This window comes from Augochlora pura, chromosome 6 (genome assembly GCF_028453695.1).
Source record: "Augochlora pura isolate Apur16 chromosome 6, APUR_v2.2.1, whole genome shotgun sequence".
NCBI lineage: Eukaryota > Metazoa > Arthropoda > Insecta > Hymenoptera > Halictidae > Augochlora > Augochlora pura.
Genome location: NC_135777.1, coordinates 19104100 through 19120670, shown reverse-complemented (window position 1 = coordinate 19120670; position 16571 = coordinate 19104100). Strand labels below are relative to the sequence as shown.

General features: G+C 40.1%; 2 protein-coding genes across 3 annotated transcripts in view; both read right to left on the bottom strand.

The window, feature by feature from the left end:
* Positions 1-490: 490 nt before the first annotated feature.
* Positions 491-16571, bottom strand: part of LOC144470993 (uncharacterized) — a 17366-nt gene continuing 1285 nt past the window's right edge. Inside the window, exons 2-13 of the mRNA XM_078182625.1 lie at positions 13434-13554; positions 12605-12728; positions 12408-12514; positions 11858-12031; positions 11479-11633; positions 10808-10919; positions 4653-4754; positions 3758-3884; positions 2853-2959; positions 2505-2678; positions 1792-1949; positions 491-1160 (exon numbers count right to left, since the gene is read on the bottom strand). Coding sequence (XP_078038751.1) covers positions 1025-1160; positions 1792-1949; positions 2505-2678; positions 2853-2959; positions 3758-3884; positions 4653-4754; positions 10808-10919; positions 11479-11633; positions 11858-12031; positions 12408-12514; positions 12605-12728; positions 13434-13526 — 1569 coding nt within the window. The 5' untranslated portion in view covers positions 13527-13554 and the 3' untranslated portion in view covers positions 491-1024. The remainder of the gene's footprint in view (positions 1161-1791; positions 1950-2504; positions 2679-2852; positions 2960-3757; positions 3885-4652; positions 4755-10807; positions 10920-11478; positions 11634-11857; positions 12032-12407; positions 12515-12604; positions 12729-13433; positions 13555-16571) is intronic.
* Positions 5495-7794, bottom strand: LOC144471860 (uncharacterized). Of its 2 annotated transcripts, XM_078184413.1 has the most exons (7): positions 7642-7794; positions 7248-7374; positions 7044-7147; positions 6560-6736; positions 6234-6379; positions 6008-6167; positions 5495-5680 (listed from the first exon to the last, which is right to left on the bottom strand). In XM_078184413.1, exons 2-7 carry the CDS (start codon positions 7282-7284, stop codon positions 5567-5569), a joined length of 738 nt encoding a protein of 245 aa, XP_078040539.1. In that variant the 5' UTR covers positions 7285-7374; positions 7642-7794; the 3' UTR covers positions 5495-5566. The 2 variants fall into 2 exon arrangements, with proteins under 2 accessions (XP_078040539.1, XP_078040538.1); XM_078184412.1 differs by lacking the exon at positions 7642-7794 and having other exon boundaries at positions 7248-7496.

The window sequence follows — 16571 nt, the reverse complement described above, 5'->3', positions numbered from 1 at the left end:
CATGAAGGCGTCATCTTCGAAAGTATACCATATTTAAATATGGCTGTCGTGTTGCGTCGTGGCGTCTACATAGTATTCGCTAATGTTAAACTATCGTAATTATCTAGGAAAAAATTTAAGATAGCACACTTTCGCGACATTTGATCCGTGAATGGCCGAAGCCAATGATTGAAATAATACAAATGTAATAATACAACATTTTTTTTATTAATCGTTACGTTAAGAAACCTTTACATTTTAATATATCGATGACTTCTCTTATTTAGTTGAAATATAATTACGACGCCATTAGCATGTCCGAACATTATATGTATAACACGTGGTAAGCAATCTTTAATCAGTTATTATTTTCGTAATTGAAATAGAATTTCTCGTCGTTATTAGCGACTAACGATTGCGTAACCAGTGCTCTTCATTAATGATAATTAACGATTGATATTAATGTTTTAATCGTTAATTATACGAGCAGCAGTTATAAATTAGCACAATGTATCTTTTATCTGAATGTTTATTTCTGCAATATTCTGATACAAATACATTTCATTATCTAAAAGTTTCATTCAAGTTCTCTACCAGGCGATAATAATAATAGAACATTGTTTAAATGATAGAACATTGTAAAAATAAATATTAAGGGTGTCTCGACTATTTCTGTCCAAGTCTATCGATAATTTCTCCTACAAATTACATATTACAAAAATTATACGATTCTGACGCTTCAACCGTGACAACGCGAAATCTTTACGCTACACAATCTTATCATTAGAAAACGAGCCTTTATGATTTTTACTTTTTGGTACGGATCCTCTGTAGGGTTTCGCAAAATGTCTGAAATTCGTTCATCGTCATTGAGCAATACTGACTACGGCCAGATTAAATGTGGATCCGTTTCGAATTGGATTTGCAACATGTCAAGTGTGTTAACGATGCTCGAGAATTTATAAAATAGCGTCGAGAGCGGTCAGCATTTTTCGTTGTTCGTTTCGTTTTTGGAGAAAGAACAGTTTCACATTTTCTGTGACAATTAAACGGGGACCTTCAGGGTGGCGTAACTCGGCACTTCGACTGCGAACGGTGGTTGATTGTTCTCGCTGACGAAAATCGCGCCGTTCTTCCCTTTCTCGATTAATTGTATTATGGCGCTCGCCACATGCTCCGGCCTGCCAACAGATTCGTCGATGACGGCATCATTAACCACGCGTACATTAACCATGTATATAATTGAAATAATCTATCGAATCTAGGTGTTACTAATTTCTCTGACACCGATTTGAAATTTAATATCCCTGCTACAGATAACCAATGACTGTAACTAATCTAGACATACGATCAATTAAAACGTTTTCTTTTTTAGCAATCTATTAATAAGAGTGAAATTTATAGAGCAAGTTACTAAATATGGTATCAAATTCAATTGTCGTATAAACGCAAATTTGATCTCTCTGCAAATCCAAATATAGAAAGGTAAAGATTGAACTTGAATAAAGTATCTCGGCATATACCGCTTTTTCAAAATAAACATTGAGAAAGTAATTAATTAACATTGTAAACATTATCCGCCAGATTAAAAACTCTGGAAAATAATAATTATTCTCAAGGTTATTTCAACGTTTCGAACAGATAACAGAATCTGCAATTCTATGTCGTCGTACAAATAAAAATTTTTGTTATCGTATACACGATTTCGTATGGCTTCCAAAAAGGCAAACATTGTGTATCCAGCTTCGTGATACGTAATAAATTAAAGGACCCGATTGGAATAAACAAAATCGATATCTTTTCTTTACTTACGGTTGCTTCTGCATTTGCGCCATCGCTAAGGCCGCGGTTTCTTCGTCGAGGAGATCCATCGCGTGTTCTTTGGTAGCCATGAATCTGGCCGCCATAGCCGTTGTGGTGAGTCCGGGGCATATTGTCAGCATACGTATTCCAGTCTTGTCGTAATAGTGCTGTAGACATTTATAAAATATGTTTAAATATATATGTATATATATGGGTTTATAAAAAATATTTTTAACGTTTCTTCTACATCGGAAAAATTTGGCAGAACTTTTTAGAACCGCGCCGTAATGTTTCGCCGTAAACATTTTTATATTGTCACAATATTTGCAATAAGGAATCTTTATTATATCTATCTTATTCATTTTATTTATTTTATTTATTTTATTTATTTTATTCACCGCGATAGATATCTAATATTTAAAGAACTACACGACAATACATAGGAAATCATAGTGACAAAACTCTATCGTTGATCAGAATATTCATTGTAACAAAGTTAAATTGAAAATGCGATACCTTTCAGCGATAAAAAAATGTACTTTATATTTCATGCACGATAGCTATTTGGACGATTTTATCGCCGGAAATTAATATTGAAGCGATAATGTTGGTAATTTAGACTTTGAGCTCGCAGCGATAGTAACACTATAAATGTAACTATTAACGGCACGAATTTATTTGTTTGTATCGGAGAAAATGTTTGGCGGATTTTTACTTCGCACCGTCAACGATTGAGTGAATCCGACGATCGCGTATTGCGTTCCCCCATAGATCGGCGCGATCGGGATCCCATCGAGCCCAGCCACGGACGACATGTTCACTACGATGCCGCCGTTGCCACCCTTGTACTTTCCCATGTTGTGCAAGGCCAAGATAGTGCTCTGCACGATTCCTTTCTGTTCGAGAGGACAAACAAAATCGTGTCGAATTACCGCCTGTAATTCTTACGAGAAAGCAATGATAAAAGTCGAGATAAGAAACAATATCATTGGATGTATTTTCCGTTGTTTACAGCCATTCAATGTTGTCATAGTACACGACGACAGCGATAACGAGGAGGTAGGGCTTACATAATTAACATCCACCATAATCTCCCAATCAGCGTCGTCCATAATGCCGGCGATGTTTGCGACGATATCTAACGTCTCGTACGTCTCGATCACTTTCTTGTACGCGTCTGCGAAAGATAAAATGTTTCGCGATAATTAGAAAGATAGTGGCACAGGCTAGAGTTGAATTGCCAAGACCCGATGACTCGTAAAAATAATGCACAACATGTTTCTTCTAAGAGTTACTTCATTTCTCTCTATTTTTGTAGAATTTATCGCGGCGCCTTATCGCGCGATGTTTCTATCGCGGATATCTAAAATTACATTTCAGCTAAACAAGATAACTTGTGCTTGTAAATAATCCGTTAAGCGTGTTTATCCCTGCTATCGTTAAAAATAGTCGTTTACATTTTTTGGATAATTCAGCTACCTGTGAAGTGCGTCAAAATTTCTGCGGCATGCAAAATTTCTGTCGGATCACGCAAGCTAATCGTCGAAACGTTTACGGTTCTTTAAGTACAGGGGTCAATCGTTCTTTTTGTTTTGCCTGGCTACCTTGTGGCACTCGCTGTGAAAAAGTGGTATCCGTGGGAAGCAGTCTTTTAAATTTTTTGGTGATTTTATTAAATTTTTCGTTGTTTTAAAAATATCGTCAAACGTTTTTGAATAACGAGGACTACGTGTTGCAAAAATATATATGCGATACAAGATTGTTGAATACAACTACAATATGCTTCTATATTTTACACACACTAATCATACACGCACAAGTATTATAATTTAGGGAGTAAGATTAGAAACTATCAAAAATCGAATCACCCCAATGTACACATACGAAATTGCAAAAAATACGAATTTATTTGAAAATTGAATAAATAAGAAGTTTGGTGAATGGTCTGTTCGCGACACAATGAAACAATGAATACCTTTGAGTTCTTCGCTCTTGGAGACATCGCAGGGTACGAAAATCGCGCAATCTTTCACGAACTCATTATTCAAATCGGCGGCCGCGCTTTCGCCACCTGAATCGCTCAGATCCAACAGAGCCACCGCCTGAAAACAAGATTGATTATATATTAGAAGCTTTTCATAATTGAAGAAAACGCCTCTCTATCATTCTCACTTTTATACTACGTTGAGGCTTAATGATTAAATTATGCTGTCAAACTTTACACCAATATTATTATATAACATTTTAAATATCACATACCTTTCGCGATTAATAAAACAAATAAAATAAAAATAAATATTGTGTAATGTTAATGTTATGAAAATATAAGAATATTAGTGGATTTAATTACCCTGTTGTTAAAGTGTTAAAGATAATTTAATGTGATTCTTATCCTTGAAATCAGACATTAATATATACGCTATTAGTAAATTGATGACGTTTACATGTCAGCTGCTTACGCAAACATAATCAAGTTAATTTATGTGCAACAACAAACACGCATTAATTACACAAACATGTTTTTATTTCTTATAGTAACAAACTTTAATAGTTAGAATCACATAAGAAAAATATTATGTAACTGTTAATTTATGTTTCCATAATAAGATCTCGATTCTTTGTTAATAACGTAAACATTACTTGCTTTAAATCGATAGTTAACATTTCTACGTCAACAATATGTAATATAGTAACCGCGTGTATTAGTCCAAAGTCAAGTTTGTTACTATCGGTGCCGGTCTGCCGTGCTTCAAAAATTGTGTCAGATAAAATCGCCGAATAACATTGCGAACGATTAAGAAGATAATGGAGTTTGATATTTGTCAGAGGTGGCCTGACGATTTCGAGTGTGCAAAGCTATCGCTGGGTACCTTCGCTCCGTTTCGAAGGAGTTTCCGTGCAGTGGAGAAGCCGATCCCGTTCGCCCCGCCGGTGATGAGCGCGACTTTACCCTCGATATTCGACATGATCGATCGGACGTAGAATCAGGATAACGGGCCCGCCGTTGAGAAACGTGGATTCGGTAGCGACTTCGGCGACCGCTCACGCGGGAGGCTCGTTCGCGAATATATTCGCGGGAGCGTGGATCACGGTGGTCCCGGCCGCCGATGAAATCCGAGAAAACGAGAATCAATCGTACCGGGGATTGAATGTCTCGCGGATATCTGACGGATAATGTGACCGCGGATCCGTGGGTAAACAGGATCGGGTTCGCGAAAAAATTCGGGCACGAGGTAGCTGGAACACGGCTCCGTGAGGCCGTTTATTTCTGTCGATTTATTGAGTTACCGATGTGCGTTTCAAATCTCGATGCGCTCGGATTGGAAAGCCAGCGAATCGATTGAACATTCGACGTCGACGCGCGGCGCGCAGGTGTGCCGGAGGTCGAAAGAATGCCGACTACCCGTTGACAGAACTTTTCCGAGCGCCTTGTTTAAATCGTTCTGCAACCGACTGGCCCCGTTCTGCTGCCTCGATTTTCTCTCGCGAATTTCTCTGCGGGAAAAGTCGACGCGATGATCAGCGATAATCAAAACGAACGGTTCCGCATTTATTTTGAAAATTAAAGTTGTGAGGATTTTTTCGTAGCAAATGATTGGTCGGTATAAATAATAAACGAGAGGGATGGTTTAAATGAATTCAGTTTTCATTCCTGTAACTCGATAAATTACAGCAGTTAATAATGGACAATTTATTTTAATATCGTGTAATAGTGAATTTATTTATATCAATTTCTATAACGATACATTCGACACTCACGCGTTCTTAGCTTTCGCCGAGAGATTTATTTCTTTTGCGAAACTTCCTTTTTGCAGACCGTTGTTATTTTGGGGCAAGGCTTCGATCGAGCCATTTTCGAGGACTCAACGCACGGCGGTGGCGGGATGATACCGCAAGGCTGCAATTTGTAAATTGCAATTATAATCCAACAGAAATTACATTCGATGCACAAGATTGCCACTTTTACCGATCAAAATTCTTTCGACAATCTGAATCGTTTTAAATATATTAAAAGATGCGTTTTTTCTTTTATTAAATACTTTATTTCGCGGCACTGGAACGCTATCTTTAAAAATATTAAAACTCGGTCGATTCAGCGTTTAATGCATTTTTAACGCATCTCCAACGCTTTAAAGCATCAGCGAAACTTTCTAGTTATTTAACTCGAAATTTAATTTATAAATCGATGCAATTTATTGCCACTCGAAATAGTAATTAACTTTACCGATTTCTCGTAAATTGACGGATCGATTTTCTCGCCCTCCTTGGGAAAATGGATCAATCGAGGATTTTCATGGACGCTGGTCGCTGGTTCTACCAGCCAGACGCTGTCATTTTGCGCCCACGCTAGCACGTAGCTCAGCGCCGGGCCTATTTGATGTTTCCTGTCCACGGTAGCCATTTTTAAAACCTTGCTCGCCTGCAAACGACGGTTATCGATATTTACTCACGTGGTCGGTATGCAAGGCGGTACACCGGGAATTCGATTGTTAGGGATGGTTTCCGGGAAATCGGGCAATCCTATCTCGCTGAAGTATTTGGTCGATGGGCACAGAGTTACCAGACGTATGCCGGTCTGATTCGTTTTGGCATCTTCCTGCGCCGTCGGGAAAAGAAACGATTCAGTGAAGAAATAAACGTTTTAGCAGGAAAATAAACCATCCAGCAGAAAAATAAAGGATTGATCAGAAAAATAAATGTCACGTTCATTAAACATATTCCTACGACGCGGAATTGTTTGCGACGTCATTAGGTGCAATCATTTGATTAAATGTACCACGAAGTCTTTCATCACTTCGATCACAGGTTCTTTTCGGCAATAAATGGGGTACGGGTCCTCGGGCCACCCCATGAACCCATAAACGCTCGCGCAGTTCACGATCACTCCGCCAGAACCGCCGCCTTCCTTCCCCAGAATTTTCATCTCCACCCGCATCATCTTCGCCGTGTTATTCTGAAAAGTGTTTACGTCGTTCACCCGACGAGATAATATTTATTCGCGTTTCCTATTAACCCTTTTGCACTCGAAGCCATTTTTCATGTATAGTACTTAGTATAATTTGCTATATTTGTAAAACTGTTATGCTTTCAACAGAAGATAATTTAACAAATGTCTACATTATTTTGTTAATTATATAACAATTTTCATTGGCGCTTCGGAGGCGCCACTCGAGTGGAAAGGGTTAATTCTCGAGTTCTCGTTTTCCCTAGACGAAATTAAAATTATATCAATTACTGGAGTCTAATGACCTGTTACGCACCTCCTCCTTTCCCGTGTTGTTGGACGTCACCGGCCAATCTTTGTCGAGATCGTTGAAAATAATGTTTATGTCTTTGTATCTGACACGCGCCTGGCTCAGTATAGCTGCAAAATTGTCAATTAACGAAGTTCCACGATTTATATCCGAGAAACCATTTTTACCGTGAAACGTTTAACGGATGTAGAAGTTGATAATGTGTCGAACCTTCGAATTGGCAGGGACTTTGAACGTGGCACTCCATATAATGTACCCGGTCTTTCCCATAAGAATCGCAGAGCCTCTGCGCCGCGAGATTGCCTTCGTCGATATCATTATCCGTTATCACGACACTCTGCGGCGTTTTAACAACTTGTTTATGTATCTTGCACGAACTTACGTCGACGTGCAGAGTTGAACGTTCATTAAATTGCAACATTTAAATAGTGAAAACTCCGTGGAGAAAAATCGTGTGATGATTTACCTGGAGCCATTTTAAATCATGATATATATAAAAAATTAATAAAATAAATATATAAAAATTATAAAAATATCTAAAAAATTAATATGTTCACTGTTTATTCGAAGATAAAAATTCGAGGCTTTCAGGTTTAATGCGTACTCAGGTGCATCGTTTTACGGTCTTGTTTCACGAAGCTCTAGCAATTTGAGTATTGGTAATTGATAGATTCGCGAGCCCTTTGCACGTCGGCGTATTTCGGCGGGAAACGATATCTGTTCACTTGGACGCGACGCGAGCGAGGCTGCTCGTCCAGAAAACTATGGGAAACGAAAAATGCTAACTCGTGCGCCTCTGCATAAAAGATGATCGGCCGCTGCGAAACCGAAACCATCGGCGCCGCCAACCACAACCGCGACTTTGCACCGAGGATCGATAATCGGTTTCGGTGAGTCAGCGCTGCGATCGTGAAATAAAAGATCATTGAAATATTATGTCCTCCCAATAGTCCGTCGAATTGTTCGTAAACGATATAAATCAAAACCGTGAAAAGCCATTCGGTTATCCCGAATCTTCAAGAATACAGTTACCAGTCGAAAGGCTTGATTATCTTCGGTCCTTCCGGTTCTTTGTTTCTCCAGAACCAACCGCCGCTCTTCTTTTTCTTCTGTCGCGCCGCTGTCGTTTCATGGAACCGGCGGAGCTCGATTTTCCGTAACATTCTATGGGAATGCAATAGTTCCAGTTTTTGCTTTGAAGGGAGGTAATGGGGAAACAAAATAGACTCTAAACAAGTCGAAGACGAGGCTGTCGCGAGAGAAAGTGTCACGTTCGAGTAGCTTACCTTGGACTTCCCGCGAGAAGGTTGGAGACGAACGAGGTTACGTATCGTGTTAACATGCTGGAAACGATTTTTCAACGATCGCGTAATTGATCCTGCGTACACGAAAACGTTCCAATCGGATCGACGTATTTGGAGAATGCAACGCCGGACGAGGAATTTCGATGCTCGAGCACGAAAGAGGAGAAAATCAATCTGCTCGCCGCTCTCTGCAATCACATGACGACTTTTGTTTTCGATACGAATGGATCCACGATTACAGGATACTACTTACACGATAATTATAATTACTTACACCGTTCTTATCGTCAGCCGTATTACGCACATTTATAATAATACTAATTTTTGTGTAATATCAAAATTTGCGTAGTTTCATACTTTTATCAAGTTGGATGCTGTAAAATTGAAATTTACTAGCATATTTAGAACGCGAAAGATTCTTTGTGATTACTTTTATATTTTCGAGTGTCAGTTTCATTAATTAAATGCTTCGATTTTGTGAAAATGTTGGCAGTCGATTTGGAGGCAGAGTTTCAGGGGGTCGTTCGGCGAAAGAAAAGATCCGGCTGGAGTGTTGCGAAACTATATTTTATTGCTATTATTGCGGGTTCCAAGAATAGCGTGTTCGACTTCCGTTTTTTTTTTTTATTTTTTAAAAAGCTATGCACTTTATTGACTAGGCTTGCAACATACATTCCGAGCAAATCATAACAAAACCAACAATTTCCACTAGCTACCGACCGTGGGCGTCGATTAAGATTACGTAATGTTATATTCGAATGTGCGATTGCCCTTCGATTCCGAGTATCCCGCGGGATCTCTCACCGGCCGCGTCCTCGATCGCGCCGATCTTGATCGTATACCGATCGCGTGACCGCGACCAGAGAGAGAGATCGGGTGGTCGACCGACATTAATGGACGATTAAAATATATCGTAATTGTGTTTTGTGCGCCGAAGACAACCGGGCTTAGGCCTCGATTCTGTATAACTAAACCTACGTTTATTCGTTTCCTCTCTCTCTCTCACTCTCTCTCTATTTCGCTTTCTCACTCTCTCTTTCTTTCTTTCATTGGTCGAATCCCCGTCTAAAAGTTCGTATAAAAATTACGAGCGCGTCTGTGTTGTGTAATCGTGGACAATGTTTTGGACTCGTCTCGCGTTATCTCTCTGGTTATCTCTCTTGTTATCTCTCCTCTCGTTTCGTTGATTCGATAATACTTTAACGAACGCGTGATGGGTGGATTTAGATGAACGGAAGCGGTGTTTTTCCTTCTTTTTTTTTTTTCTTTTTCTTGCGTTGTTCATTTTTAGTCGACGACGATTCTCACGCGGACCAAAAAAAATCGTACGATCGTTGAACCTTGTTTGTCAACATCTGGCAGTGTATAAAACCGCGGTCGAACAACGAGAAGTCGAGTGCTTTTTTTTCTTCCGTGGTGAAACGATTTTTTCGTAATGGCTGACGGAATGCGTGGAAACTAGTCCTGTGGTGAACGCAATTGCGAGCGCTAGCCTACGAAATATTGAGTCTTAACGGCACAGCAGTTGTCGATGGTCCAAAAAAACGCGCGTTACTTCCGCTTCCCATGGCTTCGAGACGCTTCTCTCCCGCTTCGATCGGTGTTGCTCGGGCTGCGGTAACCGTGGTCAACCGTTTCTCGAATTAAATCGCACGCGAGTCGTGCACGTCAACATCCTCTACGGAAATATGTAAATTGAGGTCGTGATCCCAAATCGAGCATTAAATTTATCAGACAAACGCGCAACATTCTTTGAATCGCAATCTCGAAGTAAACATCCTGTTTGTTTACTTCCTCCTTTCACTTCGCGGCTAGATAATTGTATTTTATCGTGCAGCTTACCTCGAGCGACAGTAATAGCATAGAAGTGAGCCTCCTCGAGCAAGAATTTTCGTAAACGCAATCTCAAATAGCGGTGCCCCTAATTTTTTTCTAGCATATTATCGTAAACAGCCGTTTATGCTTTCGCGTTTAGTTCGCGAAACCATGCCGCGACTCTAGTACCTTTTCGGTTCGTCCATCGAAGAAGAATTTTTACGTCCACGGCGACCACAGCCAGGAGATCCCCTTTCCCTAGATTTGTCTACTTCTATCAAACTCGGCGACTCCAAGAGGAAAGACTGGAGCCGATCGATGATCCGAGGATCATCTTCGTGGATTGCTTCGTCGGAGTTAACCGCCTAGGTCTTTAAACGTCTACTTAAGTGTAATACGGAACGCATAACAATGTACAAAAAATGTGTTCTCGCCAAGTGTACAAAATCCTGCGCCGTTTTTGCTCTTTGGTGTGGCGCGGGGGACATACGCTCCCTCCTCGGGAGGGGGCGGGTTTCGTCCGCTGCCGGACGCCTCGTTTCCTCGCAGCGGACTCGGCTTAGTTCCGGTAGTATAATGAAGGTACATTCGCAGTTATGGTACGGCATGATTATTTGTATTCAAGCGAGGGTGGAGCCACGTCGATTCTTAGATCTTCGTGAAGGTGAGCTCGTGAGGCGGCTGGTCCTCCTCGACCAGCCAGACGCTGCCGCTCTTGCCGGTTGTCAGCACGTGCACCAACGCTTTTGCCACGTGTTCCACACTGGAATTATAGCGATGGTTAACGTAAACGTTACGCTACGGAAAATATTAACTAACGATAAATGAATCTGGGAGGTCTAGAACTTGAAAATTACACGCTTTGTATATTTAAAATATAAGTGGACGTGCAAGTGCGTTAACAAATGTTAATAGTAATTGCCTGCATTTTAGTTAGATGTGACTGACACTTTTTTTATTTTTCTATGCTATAATTAATATGAAATAAATTTATTTACCGTGTAAAGTAATTAACGCATCGAGCGAAATATTGATTCAATTGTTGCGCACAATAAATAAATTACTGAACTACAAAATAAAATATTGAAATAATTTTTGTGATGTTCCAAGAACTTTCGAATTTTACGTGTTTAATTTTAGCAAATAAATAATTGATTGAATTTAAGTAAGAAAATGTGATACGTCATATACGATAAACATAAAGTTAATTATTCTTGAACGTGAACAGAAGACAGTAATTGGCTACCCCCCACAGTGATTGCCTCCGCTAGCCTAGGGCGGCAGATAAAGCTGTGCCACGGTTTGTTTGACGTTCTTTTTACCTTTGTGGCACGGAATTGGCTATGTCACAATGCCAGGCATCCTCGTATCGTAACCAGAGCAGCTGTTTACTGACGTCCTTTAACAAGTTACTATCCGTCGCACTCGGGCACAGTGCCATCACCTTTACGCCGGTTAGGTCCACGTGGTACTGGTGCTGCAAACAACAACAACAACGTGAAATACTTTTCGGAGACATTCATCATATATTATTATATATTATTTATTTTTATATTGCTATATATTATGTATTACTTATTTATATATTACTATATATTATATATTATCTTTAGAATCTGTGAGATTACAAAAATATTTGTAATAAATAATTGAATTAAACTTTAGTTGAAATTTTTCAGTACAATGGGGGATGATATTTACCCCGAACGCTCTGGTGAAGTTGACAATGGCCGCTTTGGTGGCAGAGTAGATTGGAACACTGGGGTAGGGGTTGATGCTGATATTGCTTCCAATGTTAACCACTATACCGCCGTGGCCACCCATGTCCGTTCTCATATATCGTTGAGCAAGCAGTGTTCCGCGGATCACGCCGTTCTGAAACGCATTTTGAGACAGACGGTACACTCGAGATATTACTGATCCATCTATCGATACGTCTACGATTAACCCTTCGCACTCGAAGCCATTTTAACAATAAATGTGAAATAATTATATAAATGTGAAATAATTATATAAATGTTGAATAATTATTTTGGCTCATAGTACTTCTATGGTATGCAATAAAGTGCACTCATGCATACGAAATTTATTTTTGCGACTCGTAGCAACAGTTTCGCTACCCAACAATTTGTTGAATCTAAACTTTATTGTTATAAAAGTTATTTTGCAACGTAATAGAATAATGTTACTGGTGTCTCAGAGTCACCATTCGAATGCAAAGGGTTAACAATACGAACCCGCGAGTACTCACGACGTTAATGTCGACCTCCAGCTCCCAAAACCGATCGTTCATGATCCCGGCATTGTTTACAACTATATCGATTTGACCGAACGTCGCGGCTGTCTTCTGAAACGCATCTGGAATAAAACGATTTCGCCATCGGTTACCATCGGTTATCACGAATTGATTGCAATAGTTGAACGACGATACGTTTCGCGATTACGTACTTTCGAACTGCGTGTAATCCGTGACGTCGCACCGACAGAAGATCGCACGGTCCTTTCCGTAGTATGAAGTTAAAATTTCTACCAGTTTCTCGCCCTCGTCAACGTCGATGTCGCACACAGCAACCTGAAAATCGATGCGCAAAAGACGTCTGGTTTGATTTAAAATCAATTATTCCGAGTCGACAATCGAGCGGAGATAATCACGACTGTATTATATGCATTTATTGTTTAAATATTTATATTGTTTAAATATTAATATCGATTAATTATTTTTAATAACGAAATTGGAAGCAAATCTTTGAAATTCAATTTCCAGTTGAAGTATCAGGTAAGGTAAAGGTATTATACTGTAATTTAAACGAAAAGGATAATCTCAAAAGATGCGATCGCATTGGAAATCTTTCGGCGATAGTTTATAAATTCCGTAATAAAATAGAGCGACCGATATTTTGGTCGTGACATTTTCCTGTACAGATCGTGATAAATAAGCTTCCCCTTTCGCTTCTATTAACGTGCAGCTTTTATTCCTTGTAAGTCGGTCAGATAAAACCGTAATATCTTCCCTGACGAGTCGCGATCTAAATATAAGTCAGCCACTTTTGATTACAAGCGGTTAAAGCAATTATAGCGCGGCGTATGAATTGTCAGTCAAGGTTATATTCGTAGGAAGGATTTTTTAAATAAATACATTTTCACAGCTTTTGCTCTCTTTCGACGGCGATCAGCTCGCATCGAAAACTCCGACACGAATTTATCCAACTGTTCCGCGGAACTACGATTTCAAAGCCACCGACCAAAACTGTCGGCGTTCCTTTTGTTTTCTACTCACCTGTACACCTTGATCGACCAACTCCGTGGCGAACGCTTTTCCGATGCCGGCGGCGGCACCGGTCACCAACGCTACCTTCCCCTTCAGGTCCATTTTCGGAAATCCCTCGACAGCTGTCCGTCTATAAATGCAACAATGTTTACGTCAAAAATATGTCAATTAAAAACGCATAGAAATAATGAAAGTCGACGTGTTTTATAAAACGGGAATCGCAATTTCTAATCTCTACGTTCGACGAATCTGCTTTTAAACGAGCACGATTTTCCCCTGGCGAATGTAACGAATAAAAGTGATGAAAATGTGCAATGTCAATAGAACGACGAACCGTGGAGCTCGATATTTACTACTTCGGTGTTTCGCGCGTCAACGGTACAAGGACAATTTCTGAGAATCACCCGAACGCTATACTCTGTTTATTAGTCAGACCATGATCACTCTTCGCGCATCGTCCGACCACGTGTTTCGCATTCGCGTGTACTCGAAACGAAAAAACACATCCACCTCTTTGATAGCGGTCGCCGAGCTGTCGTCACTACTTAAAATACATGTGTATCTGAAATGCCGCTACAAAACCGAGTATCGTAACAATCTGTGCATTTAGCACTGCTCCGGAGTCCTCGACAATCTTCAACCATGCAGCCTGAAGAAAATCGAATAGATCAACTCTGTAAAAAATTTGAAATCCTCTAGACATTTCCTTCATAGTGAATCATCGATCGAAGAAATTATTCTAGACTGTCTTCAACAAATTATTAAAATCGAATGGAAGCGACCGAGACCTGCGCCGCAATAAAATCAGAATCCTTTAACACGTTGAACACTGCGTCATCCAAATATGGCTGACACTAATTTCTGACCAATCTTGAAAATTTATTTTAATACGTTTGAACAAATTGTATTTGACGAGAATGTTTTGGAGGCGAAAGAGTTCTAATGCCACCCCCTAGAATAAACATCAACTTTCTAGTTTCCCTTTAATTAATTAAATTGCTTTAACTATGCGGGTATTTTAATTAATTGCCGGCACTGAATATCTTAAAGACAATTTTCATCTGTGCATAACAACAAGATTTGAATCTTGCAAATATAGTACCTTTTGGAGATCGTTCACTTAAAACAAATGTTCACCCGTCTTCCAAAAGTTTCTTATGTTTTAAACACCGGTTCACGAATCACTGATCAGAAAAACGATTCCCGTCGAAGAGGCTTTCTCCGGTGGACCGAGAACGTCACGGAACAGCAGAGGAAAGACGCTTTCGAGGAAATCCGGACGACGGAAAGTCGGGGGCTGGCTGGCTCGCGCGGTTCGTCACGAATCCACTTTGAAAGCCGCGTCTAAGCAATTTCCGGTCTGGTGGCGGCGTGTGATCAGTCGCGTGGGCGAAATCAAATTTCACCGTCTCGTTATAACCATTTCGTACTCGACTTCCCGGCGTCGATGGGGATGCTCGTTTGGAAATAAAGCCGGCGATGCTCGACGCGGCGCATGACTCACTGAACCCGCGCCGAGAGAGAGAGAGAGAGAGAGAGAGAGAGAGAGCTTCGTTTAGGTTTACCACACGCTTTGACGCCAGACTCCCGTCGTGCTGTGTCTACCGGCCTTCTTGCGACCAGGATTCCAGCAAGCCGAGGAGAACTAGAAGTCCGTTCGCTGTTCAAATCTGTCGGGTTAACAATTTTTTCTGCTGGTCGATTGCCGGGTCATTCATACTCGATCAATTATTCTTTAGCATTTTTTAACGAAGGAAAGATTGTATATATTTCAAGCTTCTGCGATTTTTATTACGAGAAATTTTGATTAGAAATTTGTATAGTTTTTGTAATTACAGTGGAATAAAAATTCAGTCGAATGAAAGCGGTCATTTTGACCGATTTAGCAGGTTTAGTGCTAAAATGGATCAAGCGCATGAATTTGGTCAGAATCTGCGAGGTTCCAGAGGATTAGCTGAATTTAAAATTAGAAATAGTTCATTTTAAGATCTAGTTCGCTTCTGTGAAACTGGCTCTAAAGTTCTATTACTTTCGGTGAAGAAATTCTTTTTAACAAATCTTGTTCTTCTGGAACTTTTGCTATTGTGATCGGTGTACATTTTAAATTCCGTTCAGTTTAGGAAATTTTTAAGCTAACGAATGACTTCTTATTGCAATTTGTTCTACAATCTTATTAATCTCGAATTTAATACACTTCTAGCAATTCTGTCTACAATGTCTCGAGGGTTGAAATTCTTGATACTAGTAAAAATATTCTTTCGAAGGTATTATTAGCGTTAAGTATTTCATCGAATAGCTATGGAAGTTCAGAAACGAATTTCACGTGACAGACTCGAAATAATAATGTTATATAATCCGATACAATTAATATTAAAATTAAAATTCGTTTGCTATTGCAATATATCGAGTAAACTGAAAGATCTAGAATATTAAAGAGATCGGAAGAGCTAAACTAAAATATCCCACGGTAAATTTTAACTTTCTAATTTCAGTTTAATTGGTTGAATGATTTTGTGGAAGTATTCGGATTCGACATTCGGCAAACGACTCGTTAACAGCTAAATGTTGAATTGAAAGTAACTTTAGCGAATTCTAGAAAGATGCCACCAATAGATGTCATTATTTATTTAACGCCCAACAGCAGAAACATTCGTCACGAATCATAAGGCTTCGTTTTGCAGAAAGCTAGACGAGCGATCCTATATCGTTCCCAGCATCGACTTCTCCATTAAAAAGGGGAACACACCCCACGTTTCGCAGACCGGCACAACAAAATAAAAGGTGCCAGCCGAAGCTATACCGGAAGCGCGTCGCGCCAGACATCAAAAGTTCGAGAAATTCCAGCGACGCCGGCTAACGCGTTTAAAAATTCAACGGGCTCCGCGCAACGATCCGGCAACAAGAAAAAGAAAAAAAAAAGAGTAAAAAAAAAAGCGGAGGAAACAAAACACAGAGGCGAGTATGCACGAGTCGCGCGCAGGGCGCCTCGAGCGCGTGAAAGGTGCGAGCGTCGAGGAGGAGAGGATTTCACGCGTTCGTGGAAGAGGATTTCAAATACTCCTGCGTGTGAATCACCCTCGCGAATGAAACAGCATCGTACAGCTTCGTTTAATATTGCGCTCGTCATGACACCGAGCGCCCCCCCCT